The 16,260-nt window shown below is 43.6% G+C and overlaps 1 protein-coding gene across 2 annotated transcripts in view; it reads left to right on the top strand.

Moving 5' to 3' along the window:
* The window catches only part of SPECC1 (sperm antigen with calponin homology and coiled-coil domains 1), a 1,296,450-nt gene that overhangs the window by 313,596 nt on the left and 966,594 nt on the right, over positions 1-16,260 (top strand). For both annotated transcript variants that reach the window (XM_086955068.1, XM_086955069.1), the window contains one exon: positions 8,739-10,279. In XM_086955068.1, coding sequence (XP_086811194.1) covers positions 8,739-10,279 — 1,541 coding nt within the window. The remainder of the gene's footprint in view (positions 1-8,738; positions 10,280-16,260) is intronic.

The following is a 16,260-nucleotide window of genomic DNA, read 5'->3' as shown; positions in this document are numbered from 1 at the left end:
ATGCTAGGGACTGTTGTTTTTTCGCTGATGTCCCGGGGCCTCGGAAACTGTTGCAGCCCATTGAAAAACCAGCGGACACACTTTGTAGACTTGACTTTCCAAAGGTAGGGAGGGCAAGCAGTCAAGGCTTTTTTCAGTGGGTGGTCAAAAGTGTTGGAACTCCACTGCTCTAGAACAGAATCAAACACTCTCACCGAAGTCATTGTCGAGTCAGACCTGTGTCTTTAAAGAAACATAATTGCTTTTATTTACCTATATTAAGTGATGGCAGTTACTGTGAAGAACAACACAAAAACAGAACATTCGAGAACTTCTGGGACTGAATTACTACCCCAAACGCAGTTATGACCCCTAAGTGGTAAAGAACCGTATTCCTATGACTGGGTCTGTGGGTAATTTCGGGGACAGCTTAAGGATGGTGCGACCAGTCACTGCATCAGGTGCTGAGCTGGTGGGGTGGGGAGGGGTGAGATTTGAAATATTTTGTGGGGTTCAAAGCCCCTATTGCAGAGTTTCATCTGTCTCCAGCAATTTTCTGGAAACAATTAAAATGTCAAGATAACGCTTGTGATTAATGTACCTGCTGGAGAGGGATCAGAGTTTTGTCTAGTGGCAGTTTTGACTGTTCATGAAGAAGCGTAGAAGTTTAATATGCTTGCTGCAAAAGACATGTACCATGCAGATCAAAGAATTGAATTTTATGTAGATAGCTCAGTGGGTTACTGCATTATTTTTACATAGATCCTTTCATTACTTGCAGCTAATAAATTACAATCTTGATATAGCACACTGTGCTATAAACTGTCCTCAAACAGCTGCATGCAGACATCAAAGTATAGGTTAGACATTTATGTTTTTACTCAGTCTTTCATTATCCTAATGTTGCTAATAAGGGGTTATTTGGGTAGCAATACATTCTTATTAGGGAAGCCAACCCCAAACATTGCGTTACATTTTAAATCGGCAGTTTGTGTTTCTCCAGCCCGAGCACTCTTATCATACGACGCCTACCTGTATGGATGACATGGGAGCCCTAGACATTATAGTTCTCAGGGTCTTCTGTAACATTTCCTATACACTGATTTACACATGAATGATTAATTGTCCTTGTATAATGTGAGTGTGATATAAAGTGCTCTGACACTCTACACTGGTATGGGTAGCGCTATAAAACAATAAAATATGTGAGAGCGAGACTATGGAGAGATGAGGGGCACTTTTGGAGGGTGGTAGTGAGGGAATCCCTGGAGAAGGTGATAGTGGACGGGAGAAGCACCAACACAGATTGTCATACCGGGTGCTACCAGTGCTAAAGCTGGAACTGGTTAATGTTATCAAGTACAGTAGGCAGGAATGGTGCAAAGTTTACCAACGGTGCCACAGGCAATGATATGTCTGTGCCCTGTCCCAGGAAGTGTCACATTTGCAACTCCCAGCTGAAATGCAGCACTCTTTGCTGCATCCTGCTGGTGGTGTTATGAGGAGGCGACCTAAGCTCACCTTACAAATGTAGGACCGAATAAGAGGTGAGGGCCTGTAAACCATATTTATACCTAGAGTCCAGCGAGTATAATCCTTACTAGATCAGTGATCAGGATGTCCTTTTCTCCTCTGCATCTTTCTTTCCATGCTTCTCTGCTCCACCTTTTCAAGAACCTTCAGTTTTGCATCTTGTAGTAAAATCTGTTCCTCTTTATAAGGAGCTGCATGTTTCCACGGTCAGTATTAGCAGTGTTGCTGTGTTTTTACTGACGCTCGGCCACTCTAACCAGCCTGTTAGTAATATCCCTACTGCACATTGTGTGATGTCCCCTATCCACTTATTGAATTAGAGGAAAAATATGTTACTGGAAAAACTATTCTCAGAACAGGTTTAACATGACAAGTCTTTAAATGTCGCAGCCCATCTCTAGACCACCTGTGTTTAAATCTGCATTGAGTTAAGAATGCAATGCGGTGGGATTCATGCGACAATTAGGGTGGGTATCCGCCAGTAATATATGCATAACCTCACCTTCTGCTGCATTTAAAACAAAGTTGGCGTAAAATTGGTAATTAACGTCTGTAATAAAAAATAACGTGTGCATGAATCCGGTGCATGTTTTATCGTCCTTTCGCTGTTGTACTTTGGATTTCACTGGTTATGTTGCCGCTCGGGGGATTAGTGACGGTGACGGGTTTATTGTGAGAGTGGCATTCAGAGCCGCGGCGCGCGCTCCGGACGCACAGAATGGTATGCGCGCGCGGCGGCTGCACCGGAATGCCAATGAGGAGGCAGCTGTCTGGGCTGCTCAGCAGGTGAGTTATGGCTCCTGTCAGAAGGGAGGCAGGTCTGTGACTGCGGCCCCGCAATGCACGCTCCCTCCCGCCTCCACTCCCAGGCTCGGTCGATGTGCGGCTGTGGAGCCACGTGTCACTGCAGGGGTGACCCCTCGCCCTACAGATTCACAAGAGGCGGGAGACAGGGTGCGGTGAAAATATTGAAACGGAGCGCCTTGGATGTGTGCCTTATCAGCAATATTGTTGTCATTGTGTCTAACTAAAATTCCGTCGACCCTGATTGAGCGGCAGTGAGCAGAAGACATACAGGGCGAGCAGCGCGTGCTCCTCGCCAGGAGGATGCAAGCGCCAGGACGATCCCAGGGCTAAAGCGCGAGGAGTATCCCGGGGAGTGCTAGAACCTTCCAGGTGGTATTCATATGGAGTGAGTGCACGGCTTTAAGTGGGATGAAAAAAAACTAAGGGGGTCTCTCAAAGGGCGTGGCTGATCTAATTAAGAGCTTGGCTTAAAAACCCCTTTGCTAAAAACCTGCGCTTAGCGACGAGATTCACCCAATGAAAACCACATTCCAACTCGGGTGACTACGTACAGTCCATCACATAACGAAAGGCGGCTGGCATGTGATCAATACTGGTGAGGCACAGGGCTTCATAACTGCACCCCAAGATGTGGGGCCTGCCTGCTGAGCATCCCTCGTGAATCCATGCAGTCGGTCATGATTGAGGCTCCTTACTGCCCTGGAATATGAGAGCTACAACTCTGCAGTGCTGGCAGCTCTTGAGGGAATGTGCTTACCTTAGGAAAGGGGTCAGCAATGCTTGGAAGTATGTGAAGGGATGGGGTTACCGAGGGAGAGGGGTCCTTCTGTGTATGTAGTAGCCCCCAGTTTATGGATTACCTAGTTTCGTGGCCGGGGTTTTTCTGTTTGTCAGTTCTGACACAAGTTAGAGCCCTTTCAAAAGCCTTGGGTATTTGGTTGGGGGACAGTATGGTGCCATCACAACTGATGTTTCCATGGTGATGCGAGATACTTTGACAATGAACTGCACCTGACATAGGATGGAGTTGAACCTGATTTAATCTTTCCAAAATGCAAGGCATGCTCCAATCCAAAGGGGCTGGTTGGCCAGGCACCAGTTGCCCCTGTTTTGGAACATAAATGGGACATGTAGGCCCTGTGACAAGTTCTTCTTTGTTTTCAGTTAAGCTCGGTGCATGAATCCAAAAGGAAGATTGGACCAGGGCCAGGAATCGTGTTTACTTGGCTTCAGAGAAGGGCCTGCTGTTGCTGTGATCTGAAGAAGATGGAGCTATCCTGCCACGCTTCACAAGAACATGCCCCATTCACTTGAAGCACTATAAGGCCTGCTTCCTCGAAAGATTGTGCGAGGAGTGCAACCTGGTAGAGGACTCCGGGCCTGATTTAGGTCTCGGCAGACGGGTTACTCCGTCACAATGGTGAGGGATATCCAGCTGCCGAAGTATAGATCCCATTATATCCTATGGGAATTACATTGCAATTGACGGGTTATCCGTCACCATTGTGACCTAGTAACCTGTTGTAAAGATTACATCCAAGAAACAGGTACGATTGAATCCTTTATTGTAAGTTACAAAGGAGTGAGGCACAGTACTTTGAGCAGCTAAAGTCACAAGATTCAACGGCCTAATCTGGAACATGGAACGTAGGTTGAACGGCGCAGGTACAGCATTCCATGCGCCAGTCAGGACAGTAACCAAGATTAATGATAACAAATAGGAGAGAATGCAACACCTGTCCACCGAGATCTGAACACTTGGGTTACAGACTGTTGTCTGCAACCCTAGTATTGCTTCGGCTTCACTCCTGACACATCGATTTTCGCCATCGGGTGAAGTACCCATGCTCTGCTCTCCAGGCCCCCCCATCATTGTGCCCAGTCATTATCAGCATGAGGGACGTGTTCATGTAGCCTGCTGGTAGAATTCCTCTAGTGCTGGTTGCATGAGATCCTCTTCCTTCCCCTATAACCAGTCTCCCTTTGTGCTCCTCTGTGTTTCTCGGGGCAAATTCGAATGACAACAGAGGTTACATCATCTCCTGTGCAAACACAATTGCTCAGCCCTTTGTTTTCCTGATCTGCTAGCTGCTCCTCAACATTTCCTTGCGAGTTTTTTTAAAACAGAAATGTCACCATGAAATAAAATGTTAATTTTGGATAAATAATCTCAATTGACCAGAATAGAAAACTTGGCTTTTTTATGAAAAAAACTTAATTTTTACCATAAATACTAGCTTTTCATCTTCAGGAAATATATTTTTGATCCTCAAACAAGAGCTTGTCATTTAGAAATGATTACACTCAACCATTCGTAAGGCTTATAGGTGCTTATAGCAGGTGTTCATTATTAGCCAATCCAGTGGTACTCTTTATCAACCTATGAAGGATGAAAGGCTACGGGGACTCACTGGGATTCAAACCCATCACCTTCAGGTCACACACATATTTCTATAATAAATGCATTATCTCACTTAACTGTCTACCAGGTTATTCCCCAAGCAGCTACATAAACGTGAGGCATTTTATTTCTTTCATTTCTGTCTATCATCATCTTCGAATACCATGATATATCAAAGGTTTCATCACCTTTTTTACAAAATGGCTACAAAAGAAGTCAAGGGTCTATTGTTGTTATGCCAAAGGTAACAATAACCTTTTCAGGCTTCTTAAAGCTTTCCATGTGAAAAATCTTGTGAGATCATGTGTTTTCACGTAAAATATTTAACATAACAAGCAAGTTGGTGAAGAAAACAGTCCCTGCCGTGGCATGCCCTTTAAGCCACCCATCGGGGATGCTAAGCAGAAATGTCTGTGTTTTAGCACACTAGATATTGCACTTCAGCTGCATTTCTTAAGTGCTAAACTCTTCCCTGTTTCTAGCGTCACTAGTGCACATAATGCAAACACTGTTAACTATAGAGGATTTCAAATAGTCCGCGCATGTGCAGAAATGTCGCTCATGTAATTTTTGTATGCTATTTAAAAAAAAAAAAAGTCATAACGATGACGGGACTTTTTATTTATTGTGCATAATTAATAATTTACTTGTGTCCAAGTTTCTACCCCTACATAGCCTCCACTATTAATACTGAATTATTCGACATTGCTACACCCTGATAGTCAAAAACTGAAAAAAAGAAGTTCCTGCCTTCATCGAGCTCGCAGAAATATCTTGATCCTGTGGTTATAGGCATTAAGGATACAACTTGTGAAAAGGATTGGCCAGCTTCCCTTGGGTTCGCTAAGCCTCGGAGAATTGGCCTTAAACCAATATTACTCCGGGACCCATGGAGGATTAGTGTTGAATCAGTATAGTGAAACATGCGAAGAACATTATAAGTGGTGGATAGGTTAATCACTTATTTGGATTCGAAATGATAGCGGAAGGATAGAGGAGGACAAAGGTTTGTATTTATATAGTGCTTATAAAGGATTAGTGGTGAATTAATATGGTGAAATATGAAGTAATTTCAGTGGGTCAGTTACTTGAAGAGAGAAGAATAGCAGAGAGATAAAAGGGGAAGAAAGATTTGTATTCATATAGCATTTGTTCCCCTGATGGGTATTAAAGCACTTTTCTGGCGAGTAGCACGCCACTCCGGAACCCATAAAGGATTCGTGTTGAAAATTAGTATAGTATAAATATGAAGTAATTCGAGTAGTGGATATGTTATTCAGTTATTTGGGTAGTATATTAGTATAGTTGAATATGGAATGTGAGAAGTGAACATGTTAGTCTGTTATTTTTGATTGAAAAGGGTAGTGGAGGTATAAAAGAGTGACAGATGTTTTTTTTTTTTTAGGACTTAGAAGTAGGAGGAGGCTTTTGGATGAGTAAAAATGAGTTTTGGAGGGGAGGAGTCAGAGGGAAGAGTTTAGAAAGGTTTGTTTTAGGGGATCAGTATAGTAAAAAGAGGTATCAGATGATGCAAGGAGGGGTAGAGTAGGAAGTAGAGTAGGAAAGAGTTTAGAAAGGGTTATTTTGGCGATCATAGTAGAGGTATGGGGTTTGGGATAAATGGGAGAGTGGATGTAGAGGATGTATTGATAGCTGTATAGGATGAGAGATAGGGTAGTGCATTAGAAGGAGTAGTAGAAAGAAGTTTGAGATGAGTCAGAAGGTTGGGCTAGAAGATATATTGAGCGGAGTATAGGCTGAGAAATAGGGTAGTGCATTGGAAATGTTAAATGAGAAGAAAGTGCTAAATATATAGATCCATAAGTACCTTGAAAGTATAGAGATACATAAAGGAGGTAAGTATATGTAGATTAAAGATATTGATAGAGGCACAGGATGAGAAATAGGGTAGTGCATTGGATATGCTTTTTCAGGAGAAAAGTAACCGACACACAGATCCAAGTACATGGAAGGTACATAGATGCACAATGGAAGTATGTACATGTAGACCAAAGATGATTTTTATTTATTTATTATTATTTTTCTCTTAACATATTATTTTACATGTTTATACAAAGTAATGCACAAAGATGGGTACATATCTATAGTGAAAACAATTGCTTATATATTGTGGTGCATGCTGGTACATTACTCTGCATAGTGTTGTGCGTGGTGTACTTTTGGTGTGAGTGTGTTGCTCTGTGGATGTGGATGTGTGGGCTGGATATTGCAAAATGAGAAAAAGGGCATAATTTCTGATCCTAGTCCCGACCAGGATGAAACGGGCAACTGCCCTTGCCCTCTCCGCCCTCAACAGGCTCAAACAGGCAACTGCCCTTGTCCTCTCCGCCCTTAACAGGCTCAAACGGGCAACTGCCCTTGTCCTCTCTGCCCATAATAGGATCATGTCCATCACCACCCCCTTTTCTGAATCGTTTTGTCCACCATAAGCGTGGAAGGGTATACTCAGATGTGAGTCCCTTGCTCACTGCACCATCAGGATTCAAGCAAGCCGGGCCGAAGACGGCTGTAATGCCAGAAACCGGTCCCCGGAAGCTTGTTTCCTTTCCAGTATAAGAATTGGCTTGGTAGTTTGGTCTGCCCTGTTCCCATGATGCACTTGGCCAGGGACAAACTAATTTGCATGTAGCCAGGTTCTGAGCTGGGATGGTGCAGTGAGCTAAAAAACGGTGATGGATCAAGCCCTGATCTGTTGACTGGGTACGAGTGTTCTGTTTAATTCAGATACTCTGTCCATCACCACCCCCTTTTCTGAATCATAATAGGATCAAACAGGCAACTGCCCTTGTCCTCTTCGCCCTTGCCTCAACGCCCGGGCCGAGACGCCCTAAGCCTGGCCTTTTATAGCCCTAGTAATCAGGTGACTCCTTCAGCCAATGGGAACCCAAGCCCTAACACTATCCAATCACAACACTAGCCCTAAAATCTAGAACCAATAGGAGACCAGGAACGTACAGCCAATGTTAGCCCAAGTCCAAGCACCCAATAAGTTCAAAAACCCTGATCTCTACGTCCAATAAAGGCCCTAGCCCCACCAGTAGTCCCCACCCAAGTCCAAGCAACCAATGGCACAGGTAGCCCTAGTCCCTACTTCCAATAGACAGCCTAACCCTACTCTTAGTCCCAAAACTAGTCGAGCAACCAATCGCACCAGAGGCCCTAGTCGCTACTTCCAATTAAAGGTCTAACCCTATCCCTAGTCCCACCCTACTCCCAACAACCAATAACATAGGAAGCCCTAGTCCCTACTTTTAATAGAAATCCTAACCCTAGCCCTAGTCCCAAACCTACAACGATTTAATCACAGACCCAGAAACCAACAAGAACCCTCAAATACCTAACGAATGAGGACACCAACCCTAGTCCAATAGAAACACCAGATACAACCACCAATCAGTGTACACATGTACCAACCACTAGCAGACCATATAATGCTACAGACACCTCAGACAAGGTTTGCTGGCCAGAGAGTTGGAAGCTGATTTTCCTGTTCAGAATCTCCTAGGAGACAGACAGGCGCAATCCACACTGCAGACTGGACTACTGCAGGCAAAGGCCTCACTAACTTTAAATCTAACAAATACTGTTTGAATAACACTTTACTCCCTCTGCTGCCCAAAAAACGAAGTGCACAGGCCCTATTAAAACAGTTTAAACAGCTCACAGAAGCACTCTCTGATGTAGAATAGTTGCTGTATTGTCTGTACTGCAGTGCTTCCAGTGTTTTAGCCTTGTCGGAAGGGAGGGGTGAGGGGGGGTGAGGGCTGTCACTTATTGAGGATATCTCTCATGGGTCTCTTAGGTTCTGACATTAGGATAGTCTCAGTGATATTTGAGCCGTTTTCATAACAGTTATTTAAAGCTGAGTCTGTTAACTTATTTATCACTTGTTTAGAGCTGGTAGAAACGCCTCAGTGGTTGGAGGTAAGGGATGCCTTGATTGACTGATGTTGTGGTGTCCCCTAGTTATTCATGTTTATTTACTTTTTTTCTACAGGATCTGCCTCTGTCCCTAGGCGCACCGGGATCCCAGCTCCACGTGACCTTCCTGTTACTGTGACACGAGAGCGAGCGGCACTGCGCAGTCCAGTAGCCAATGCCAAGAAGCCTCCATCCAGTCCGATCTCATCAAGCACTCCCGTGAAGCACCTTCGTGCTACCACAAGGCAAAAACAAGAGAATGACGCCAGTGACAAGACAGTCCTGGAGTCTCAGGTCAAGGAGCTCTTGGCCGAAGCGAAAACAAAAGAATTTGAAATTAGCAAACTCCGCAGTGAGCTCAAGAAGTTCAAAAATGAGGGATCCCCTAGTCCTGAGGTACCAAATGCGATTAGTCAAAATGCCGAAGGGGAGTCGATATCAACTAGTGACCCAGAGTTGTTAATAAGGACTCTAAAAGAGCAAAATCAGAACTTTCAGTTTGAATTAGCCATCCTCAAGTCAGAAAACCAAATGCTAAAAGAGAGGCTCATCTCTCTAGAGCCATCCCCGGTTTCAGAAATGGCAACAAGCAATGACACAGACAGCAGCCTCCCCACCTTGTCCCCACAAGGCCCAAGTCTGATAAAAAGTCCCTCGTCTGCGTCCGAGGATTACAGACCACCTAGAAGAGATGGGCTGCAGACCTCTGGCTCTAGCAGCAGTGATGTCACTAAAGCATCTCTTTCTCCTGATGCATCAGACTTTGAGCATATTGACGAGGTCCCTTCTCGACCACAATCATCACACAACAATCCCTTAAAGAGCACCAGATGCTCCACCGGTGGCTGCTCCGCGAATAACATTAGTGGGATTTCTGTGGCTTCATTGACTGAGAAGATTCAGAAAATGGAAGAAAGCCACCACAGTACCTCAGAAGAGCTCCAGGCCACTCTACAGGAGCTGTCCGATCAACAACAGATGGTCCAAGAGCTGAGCACAGAAAGCGAGAAACTAGCAGAGGAAAAGACATTACTGGAGAAATCCTTCCACCAGCAGCGGGACCGAGCAGAACAACTCCGCCAAGACAACGAGAGGCTTACCTCAAGATTACAAGAACAAGAGGCAGATATGAAAAGCAGGATTCTGGAGCTGGATCAGAAATACTCTGAGTTGGTGGAAAAGTCACGGTTTGAAAGGGAGAAACTCCTCGGCATCCAGCAGCAGCTGACGAGCAGCTTGCGGAGCTTGGAAAAGGATCATCAGGATGGTCCAGAGGTCATAAAAGGTCTGCGGGAGGACACCGAGAGGCTGCAGAAGCTCCTGGACTCTGAGGAACAGAAAACCAGCAGCTTAGCAAAGACTCTTGCAGACTGCCAGGTTACTATGGAAGGACTGAAGCTCGAGAACAACTCTCTGAAGGCCAAATTGTTCTGTGAAAAACAGAAGTCCCCAAGCATCAATGCCTCAGAGAACCACAAGGACAATTCTGACATCCGGGAGTTGTTAAAAAAGGCCCTTCTAGAGAAAGAACAACTCGTGAATGCCTGCACAGAGCTTAAACAGGAGCTTTTGAAGGCCAACAGTGAAGTCAAACGTCTTGAAGGTCAACTAACTAAGGTCAGTCAATTGCTTTTTGTGTTGTTATGGATATGCACAGCATATTTACTTGTTTAAAACGATGCAAGAAAGCTGATTAGGTGTTACCAGTCTATAGTTAATGTTTGATCTTGTTTAAAACTTTTAAGACTCACCTTGTTACCATTTCGCACAATTGTTGAAAAACATTTGATGTTTGATGTCCTATAACTTCCAGCGTTTAAGCCATATCACTGCACACCTTATAAGGCAATGTATGTGCTAAAGTTGTTTTGTGTATTAAAAACAAATCTATTTTCCTCCTTTATCGTTCCTCAAACTCGTTGGGCCTTACATGGTTCTTATCTTTATCATGTTCAGGAAAGTTTTTTAAAACTCTTATGTGCATCAGAGGTTTTCAGCTCAAGTCCTTGGTATAATTTGGCACAGTTTTCATTTAACTTAAGGTCTTGTGCATGCCTGATGAGCTGCAGCAGAAATACTAAGCTAAAGTTCAGATTCTAAAAAGAGCTCCCTTCCAAAGAGGGACTACCAACCAGCATTATTAACATCAACAGTGTATTTGTGCTGGAATGTGGGGTGATCTCTGTTCGAGTCTGCTGTGCCGTCCCTGTTGTCTTGGGGGTTTTCCCTTTAAGTGTTCACAGCATGTCATTTGGTTGTATGTGCTTGAAGGTTCTACTGTTGTCCAGGGACTCATTCGAGTTTGGAAGACTTGCTGAGCAGCAGTTCATCTTCGATCCTCTCGTCTTTACTGCTTTGCGGGCTTTTCTTCGTTGCCTACTTGAAGATCAATAAACCTAGACTTCAGCGTCTACTCCAGTTCTCCTGTTTTGCTGGAATACCACATTTTATTTGCGACGAGCAAGAGGGAGTACTTAACGTTCTGGTTTCAGACAATGGCGCTCTTTTTGTTTTAGAAAAATGTTGACATTTTTTACATTACTATGGAATCAAACATGAAAGAACACCACACATGGGCTGTAGAGAAGTCTAATAGTTTTTTTTTAAAGAAGGTATACAAACAGCATTAACATCAAGATGGATGTTCGTAAATATCTAAGAGAAATAATCTGTAGTTATTTAAACACACCACATTCGGTTACAGGTTTTTCAGCATTTTCTTCTACTCAAGGGGTGAGAAGTGAGAACCTGTCTTGCACATGTGTGGTATGTCAAAAATTGTAATGGTCGGGACTTTGAAAAAGTCATGAGGAACCACTCTCTCGAAGATGAGAGTGAGGGAGCATGTCAAGAGTAGGTACAAGTTAAAGATTTATGAGTTGCCTCCTGGAAAGTTAAAATTTGAAATTGGTGACTGGGTTTTCATTAAAAAACCACACAGGGCACGCACAGGAGAATCTAATTTGTCAAAACATGTGCGAGTGTCTCACACAGCATTGCAATGAAACGAGCAAGGGTGGCAGAACAAAAGGCGCAGTAGTAGAGGCATAGGCTTTTCAAAATAATTTGATGGTAAAAAAAATATTGCAGAAGAGATGATGATTCAGTGGCGGATTTGCGTTCTGGTGGAACTTCTTCTACCTGCCCTACTGAAAATTTGATGTCAATTAAGGGAATGGATGCGCTAAAAATGCAGATCTGTTCCTGCATCTCCTAATATTGTTTCAGATGAAAATAGTGGAGGAACAGGAGTGAACGATGCAGAAACATCGCAAATTGTTCCTTCTAAAAGGAAAATTGTTGTGTCTGTCAAATATAAGGATTATTTGTTGCATAAAGTTTGTTATATTTTGTGTTTTTAGCTTTTGTTTTTGTGGAAGGGGAGATGGTTTATAGGGGTTTACCCTTTAAGTGTTCACACTGTGTCATTTGGTTCTATGCTCTTGAAGGTTCGATTGTTATTCAGGAGTCACTCTGGTTTTGAAGACTTGCTGAGCAACAGATCACCTTCGAGTATCTTGGCTTTAATAATTACTTTTTGGGCTTGTCGTATTTGCCTACTTGAAGATCAATACACTTATCCTTCAGCATCTACTCTGAGTCTCCTGTGCTGGATCACCACAGTTCCACTTTGTTTGGTAGTACTAGGGACTCCTTAAAGGTGAGACCGAGAATGGCTAGTGAGAAGGACTTAATGTTCTCTTTTCAAGGGTGTAGGTTTCAATATTGAATAATAATTTAATCTATGTATCTCGGACAAGGCATTGAATGACTTTACTCCAGAACTAAGGTTAGGTTTTAATTTAGTTTGTGATGTGTACCTACACCAATGTGTCGTTGTTTATTTAGACCTGGGATTGATATTGTTTTAGAGGGGTGCAGATTGTTTTAGACGGGTGAATTTAGACATTTTTAGGCTTTCGGAAACTGTGTAGATTCATGATAATATTGCATGTCTTTGCCTGAAGGATAAATCTGAATATTTGTTAACGCATTGATCGGGTGGTTTTGTTGTTTCTCTTTTTCTTGATGGGAAGTAATTGTAAGTGAGTGGCACACTTTACAGTTCCAATTTCCAGTGCAGAGGGTCAAACCGAAATCTTTTCCTGCCTAATGCTACCCAGGGTTTTCTCCTTAAAGGGGTTCTACTTTGTGAAACAATGTATTTGTCCAAGGGCTCTTCAGGCAGTCTGTAGTTGTTTTCCACATTGCCATCAAGTACCTCAAGTCAAGTTTGAACTACATTCCTAACTTAGTCTTTGCATTCTCGTACTCTCTTGTTACAAAACAGAGTAGTACCAGTGCCAGAAAGAAACTAACATTAAAAAGTTGTCAAGATGAGGAATCCAGCCCTACTCCTGGACAAATTTAGATTTCTGAATTTCAGTGGACATGCCTCTTTAGTAGCCCCGTACCTCTCCACTCCAAAACCTGTGAGTTAAGCTAAGTAACCCGGCTCAACCCACCCTTTAACCCAGTAAATTAAAATGCTTTTTTGGAAGCGTTTCAGATTTGCAGACTGCTAAACAGTTCCACAAATCTATAGTCCGGGGTGCTACAGTGTGGAGGGTTTCCGTTTTCTCGTGAGTTAATGATAACACTGCTGCACAAATGTCAAAGACACATTCTTAATGACTGAAGAAGAATGGCAGTAGCAACAGCAAATCTTGCATGAAAGAGTTTGGGTTCCCCTTGCGACCTATTGTGGAAAATTGAGTGTTAATCTCAAGTAAGTGAGGTCACTGAACGGTACACATACACGTACTGCAGATTCTTGGTAAAAGTGCAGAATTTTGCAGTATGGGTAATTCTAGTTGCACCATAACCGGATCAATAGTTGCCCTGTTTTATGTTTACACCCTATCCATGTTCGATAATATGCATTGTTGTAAACTGAGCTACCCGGCAGAAAGAGTTGGGTTATACAGTGCTGGAGTGTAATCGCCTGTACTGTGATGAAAACCTATATATGTCGTAGGTAAGAGACTCCTCTACTTGGAACACATTAGATAGCGAATCTGTGCAAACTTTCAATTGGCTAATGGGAGTTTATACTTCTTTGCAGTGACTAAGGAGGCACAATCCGCCTGTGGGGTCTTGGACTGATTTTATTACTGGATCCACTTAAGTGCTTTTGAATTAGAGGCCTAGAAGGAAGTACATTTTTTTTAATACAGTAACTGGCACTAGTTATAAAAGTTAAATACAGCTAGGAATAACGGCCTTATATCAAATTGATCCTTGTAGGTGTTTTTCCAGACTTTGAGAGTGATTTTGTTGGACACAACGGAGATGTGCTCCCATTGTGCGCCTGTTTATGAATATTTAGAAGTCTGATGTACTGATGAAGGAGGTGAGACTCACACTCGCTTTAGTGTTACCAACATTTCAAGTTTAGGAACATTAGGATTAAATTATTAATAAGGGTGCATTTTATGTTATTTCGATATTTAAGGTGACTGAAGGTGGAGTTTATTTGAGACACCACTACTTGGTTTATCAGCAATCCAAGACGCTACATCGATTTTCTACGGTGAGCCACTGATTAGAGAGTCCCACTTTACATGAATAATGTTCTCCCGTATTACTGAAAATCCCAATTTTAATCTAGATATATGTGGGTTTTTTTGTGTAGGTTACACACACTTTGTATAATTTGTAATGCAGTATGTACCTGGGCCCAAAGGTTTGTTCCGAAGCCTGCGGCTGGTGCTGTCGAAGGTCTGGGTGTCGAATACCAAGGATGTGTAGTCTTGATTCCACCTCATGCCTCTTTAATCCACCTCTAGACACTCTAAGCCTCTTTTATTCACTCTTGTAGGTTCTTTACATCCCTGCTTTCCCTTTTATGGCTGTTTTTTCCATCTTCCTCAACGACCCCTCCCCCCTTTTGTGTTTTTCCTCCCTCCTGCAAAATATTTTTTGGAAAAATAAATGTCTGTCCTCAAAAATTAGTGCTGTGGGCCCACCTACAACCACCGGCTCAAAATCAGCACTGGACACACACCACCATTTTTTAAATTTAGCTTGGAGTCGGTGTCCCTGTATCCCTCATCAGAAGTTACTTCAAGAGAGAATGGATGTTCACATAGTGCTGAAGTATCTAATTTTCGCAAAATTGTTTCAATGTTCATGGTCTATTCATACTTTGCCAATTCTGTGGTTGATGGTGGTCTGTGCATGACCAGGACCTATCATGGCTTGTCTCTCATGGGATACAGCCTACGGTTTTATCCTCCCACTGTATTCCCACTTAAAGTTTGGCTTGCTAAACCAAGAAAACCCCCACACAGGGTGGTGAAGAGATAGAAGCTCTTCCACAGAGCTCCCCATGGGTGGTGTTACTACCAGGGAATCTGCCTCTCACACCACGACCGGTGGCCCTCTCCATTCTTCTTACCTTTAATACCAACGCACTCTGCCTGTAGCAGGGCTCACCGGTCATGCAGGATTCATTACAGCAGGCCTAACAGCATCCCTTGTCCCCTTCACACTGGAAGAAGCTTTGTGGGTTTGACCATCCAGCTCCAACAGCCAGCAAGCAGCACCTACTAGGAGCCCTAAGAACTGGATTGTCTCAGTTCCTCCTTCCAGCCAAAGCACCTTCTGTTCTCCCATCACCTGGCTGGCCCAGAGTCCATCCTCTTCTGTTTGTGTGGGCCTCCTGAAGTCGGGAGCTAGCCATTCCCTGAACATATCACCTCAAGTTTTGAGCCATTGCAGAACTCCCGAGCTGGGTGACAGAATTCCAGCAAAGCGGGGGTCACAGCTGCCAGCAGGCAAATTCCTTCATATGAAGGAGATGGCCACCTGTTTGGTGGATGTGCTACTTTAAGCATGACAGTGGCCATTAGCATGCTTCCTGCCACCCATATCCTTAACATAGGTCACATGGAGGCTGCCATGTTGGGCCTGGTGAACTCAGCATCATATGTGCCACAAATTCTGTTGGCTTAATCCAAGCGCCTCAATGGTGTCAGCCATGATGGAAATAAAAATGCCTGCTTTTTCTCAGTTGTCAAAGAACAATTGATGCCTTGACATGGGTCTCTTGCTCAATTTGCCACCACTGGATTCAAGCTAGCCTGGCTGATAAGAGGTGTTACCCCAAAACTGGGCCCAGGATGCTGGTTTCCTTTCCAGGGAAGACCTGGCTTGGCAGTTCAGGCTGGTCTGTTCCCATGAGGAACAGGGTCAATCCTGATTTGCATATGGCTGCGTTTGAACTTGATTGGCGAAGTGACCTAAAGAACGATGATGGATTCAACCCAGATCTGTGACTGGGAGTGTCTGAAAAGTTCAGCGCTCCGTCCATCATCTCCTTGTGTTCGCTTTTTTCTCAGCTGTCACCAACTACATGTTTTACCCGCCATTACAATTTATCTAGGTTCAAAGTAAATACATTTTTTTTTACAAAGGAAGCTTTTTCTGTGAGAGATAATATGGAACTGGACAGATGTGACGAGAGACTCTGCGAGATCCTTACCTAGACTGCTTCATGCCTCGCAATGTGAGCATTGTAGTGCATCTGGGCGGGGTGTTGGCAACTTCAGTTAGATGCATTCCTGCTTAGCAAAGGGGCAGGCTATATGTCTGAT

This window comes from Lissotriton vulgaris, chromosome 2_1 (assembly GCF_964263255.1).
Source record: "Lissotriton vulgaris chromosome 2_1, aLisVul1.2, whole genome shotgun sequence".
Lineage (NCBI taxonomy): Eukaryota > Metazoa > Chordata > Amphibia > Caudata > Salamandridae > Lissotriton > Lissotriton vulgaris.
This window is presented reverse-complemented; position numbering and strand designations above follow the sequence as displayed.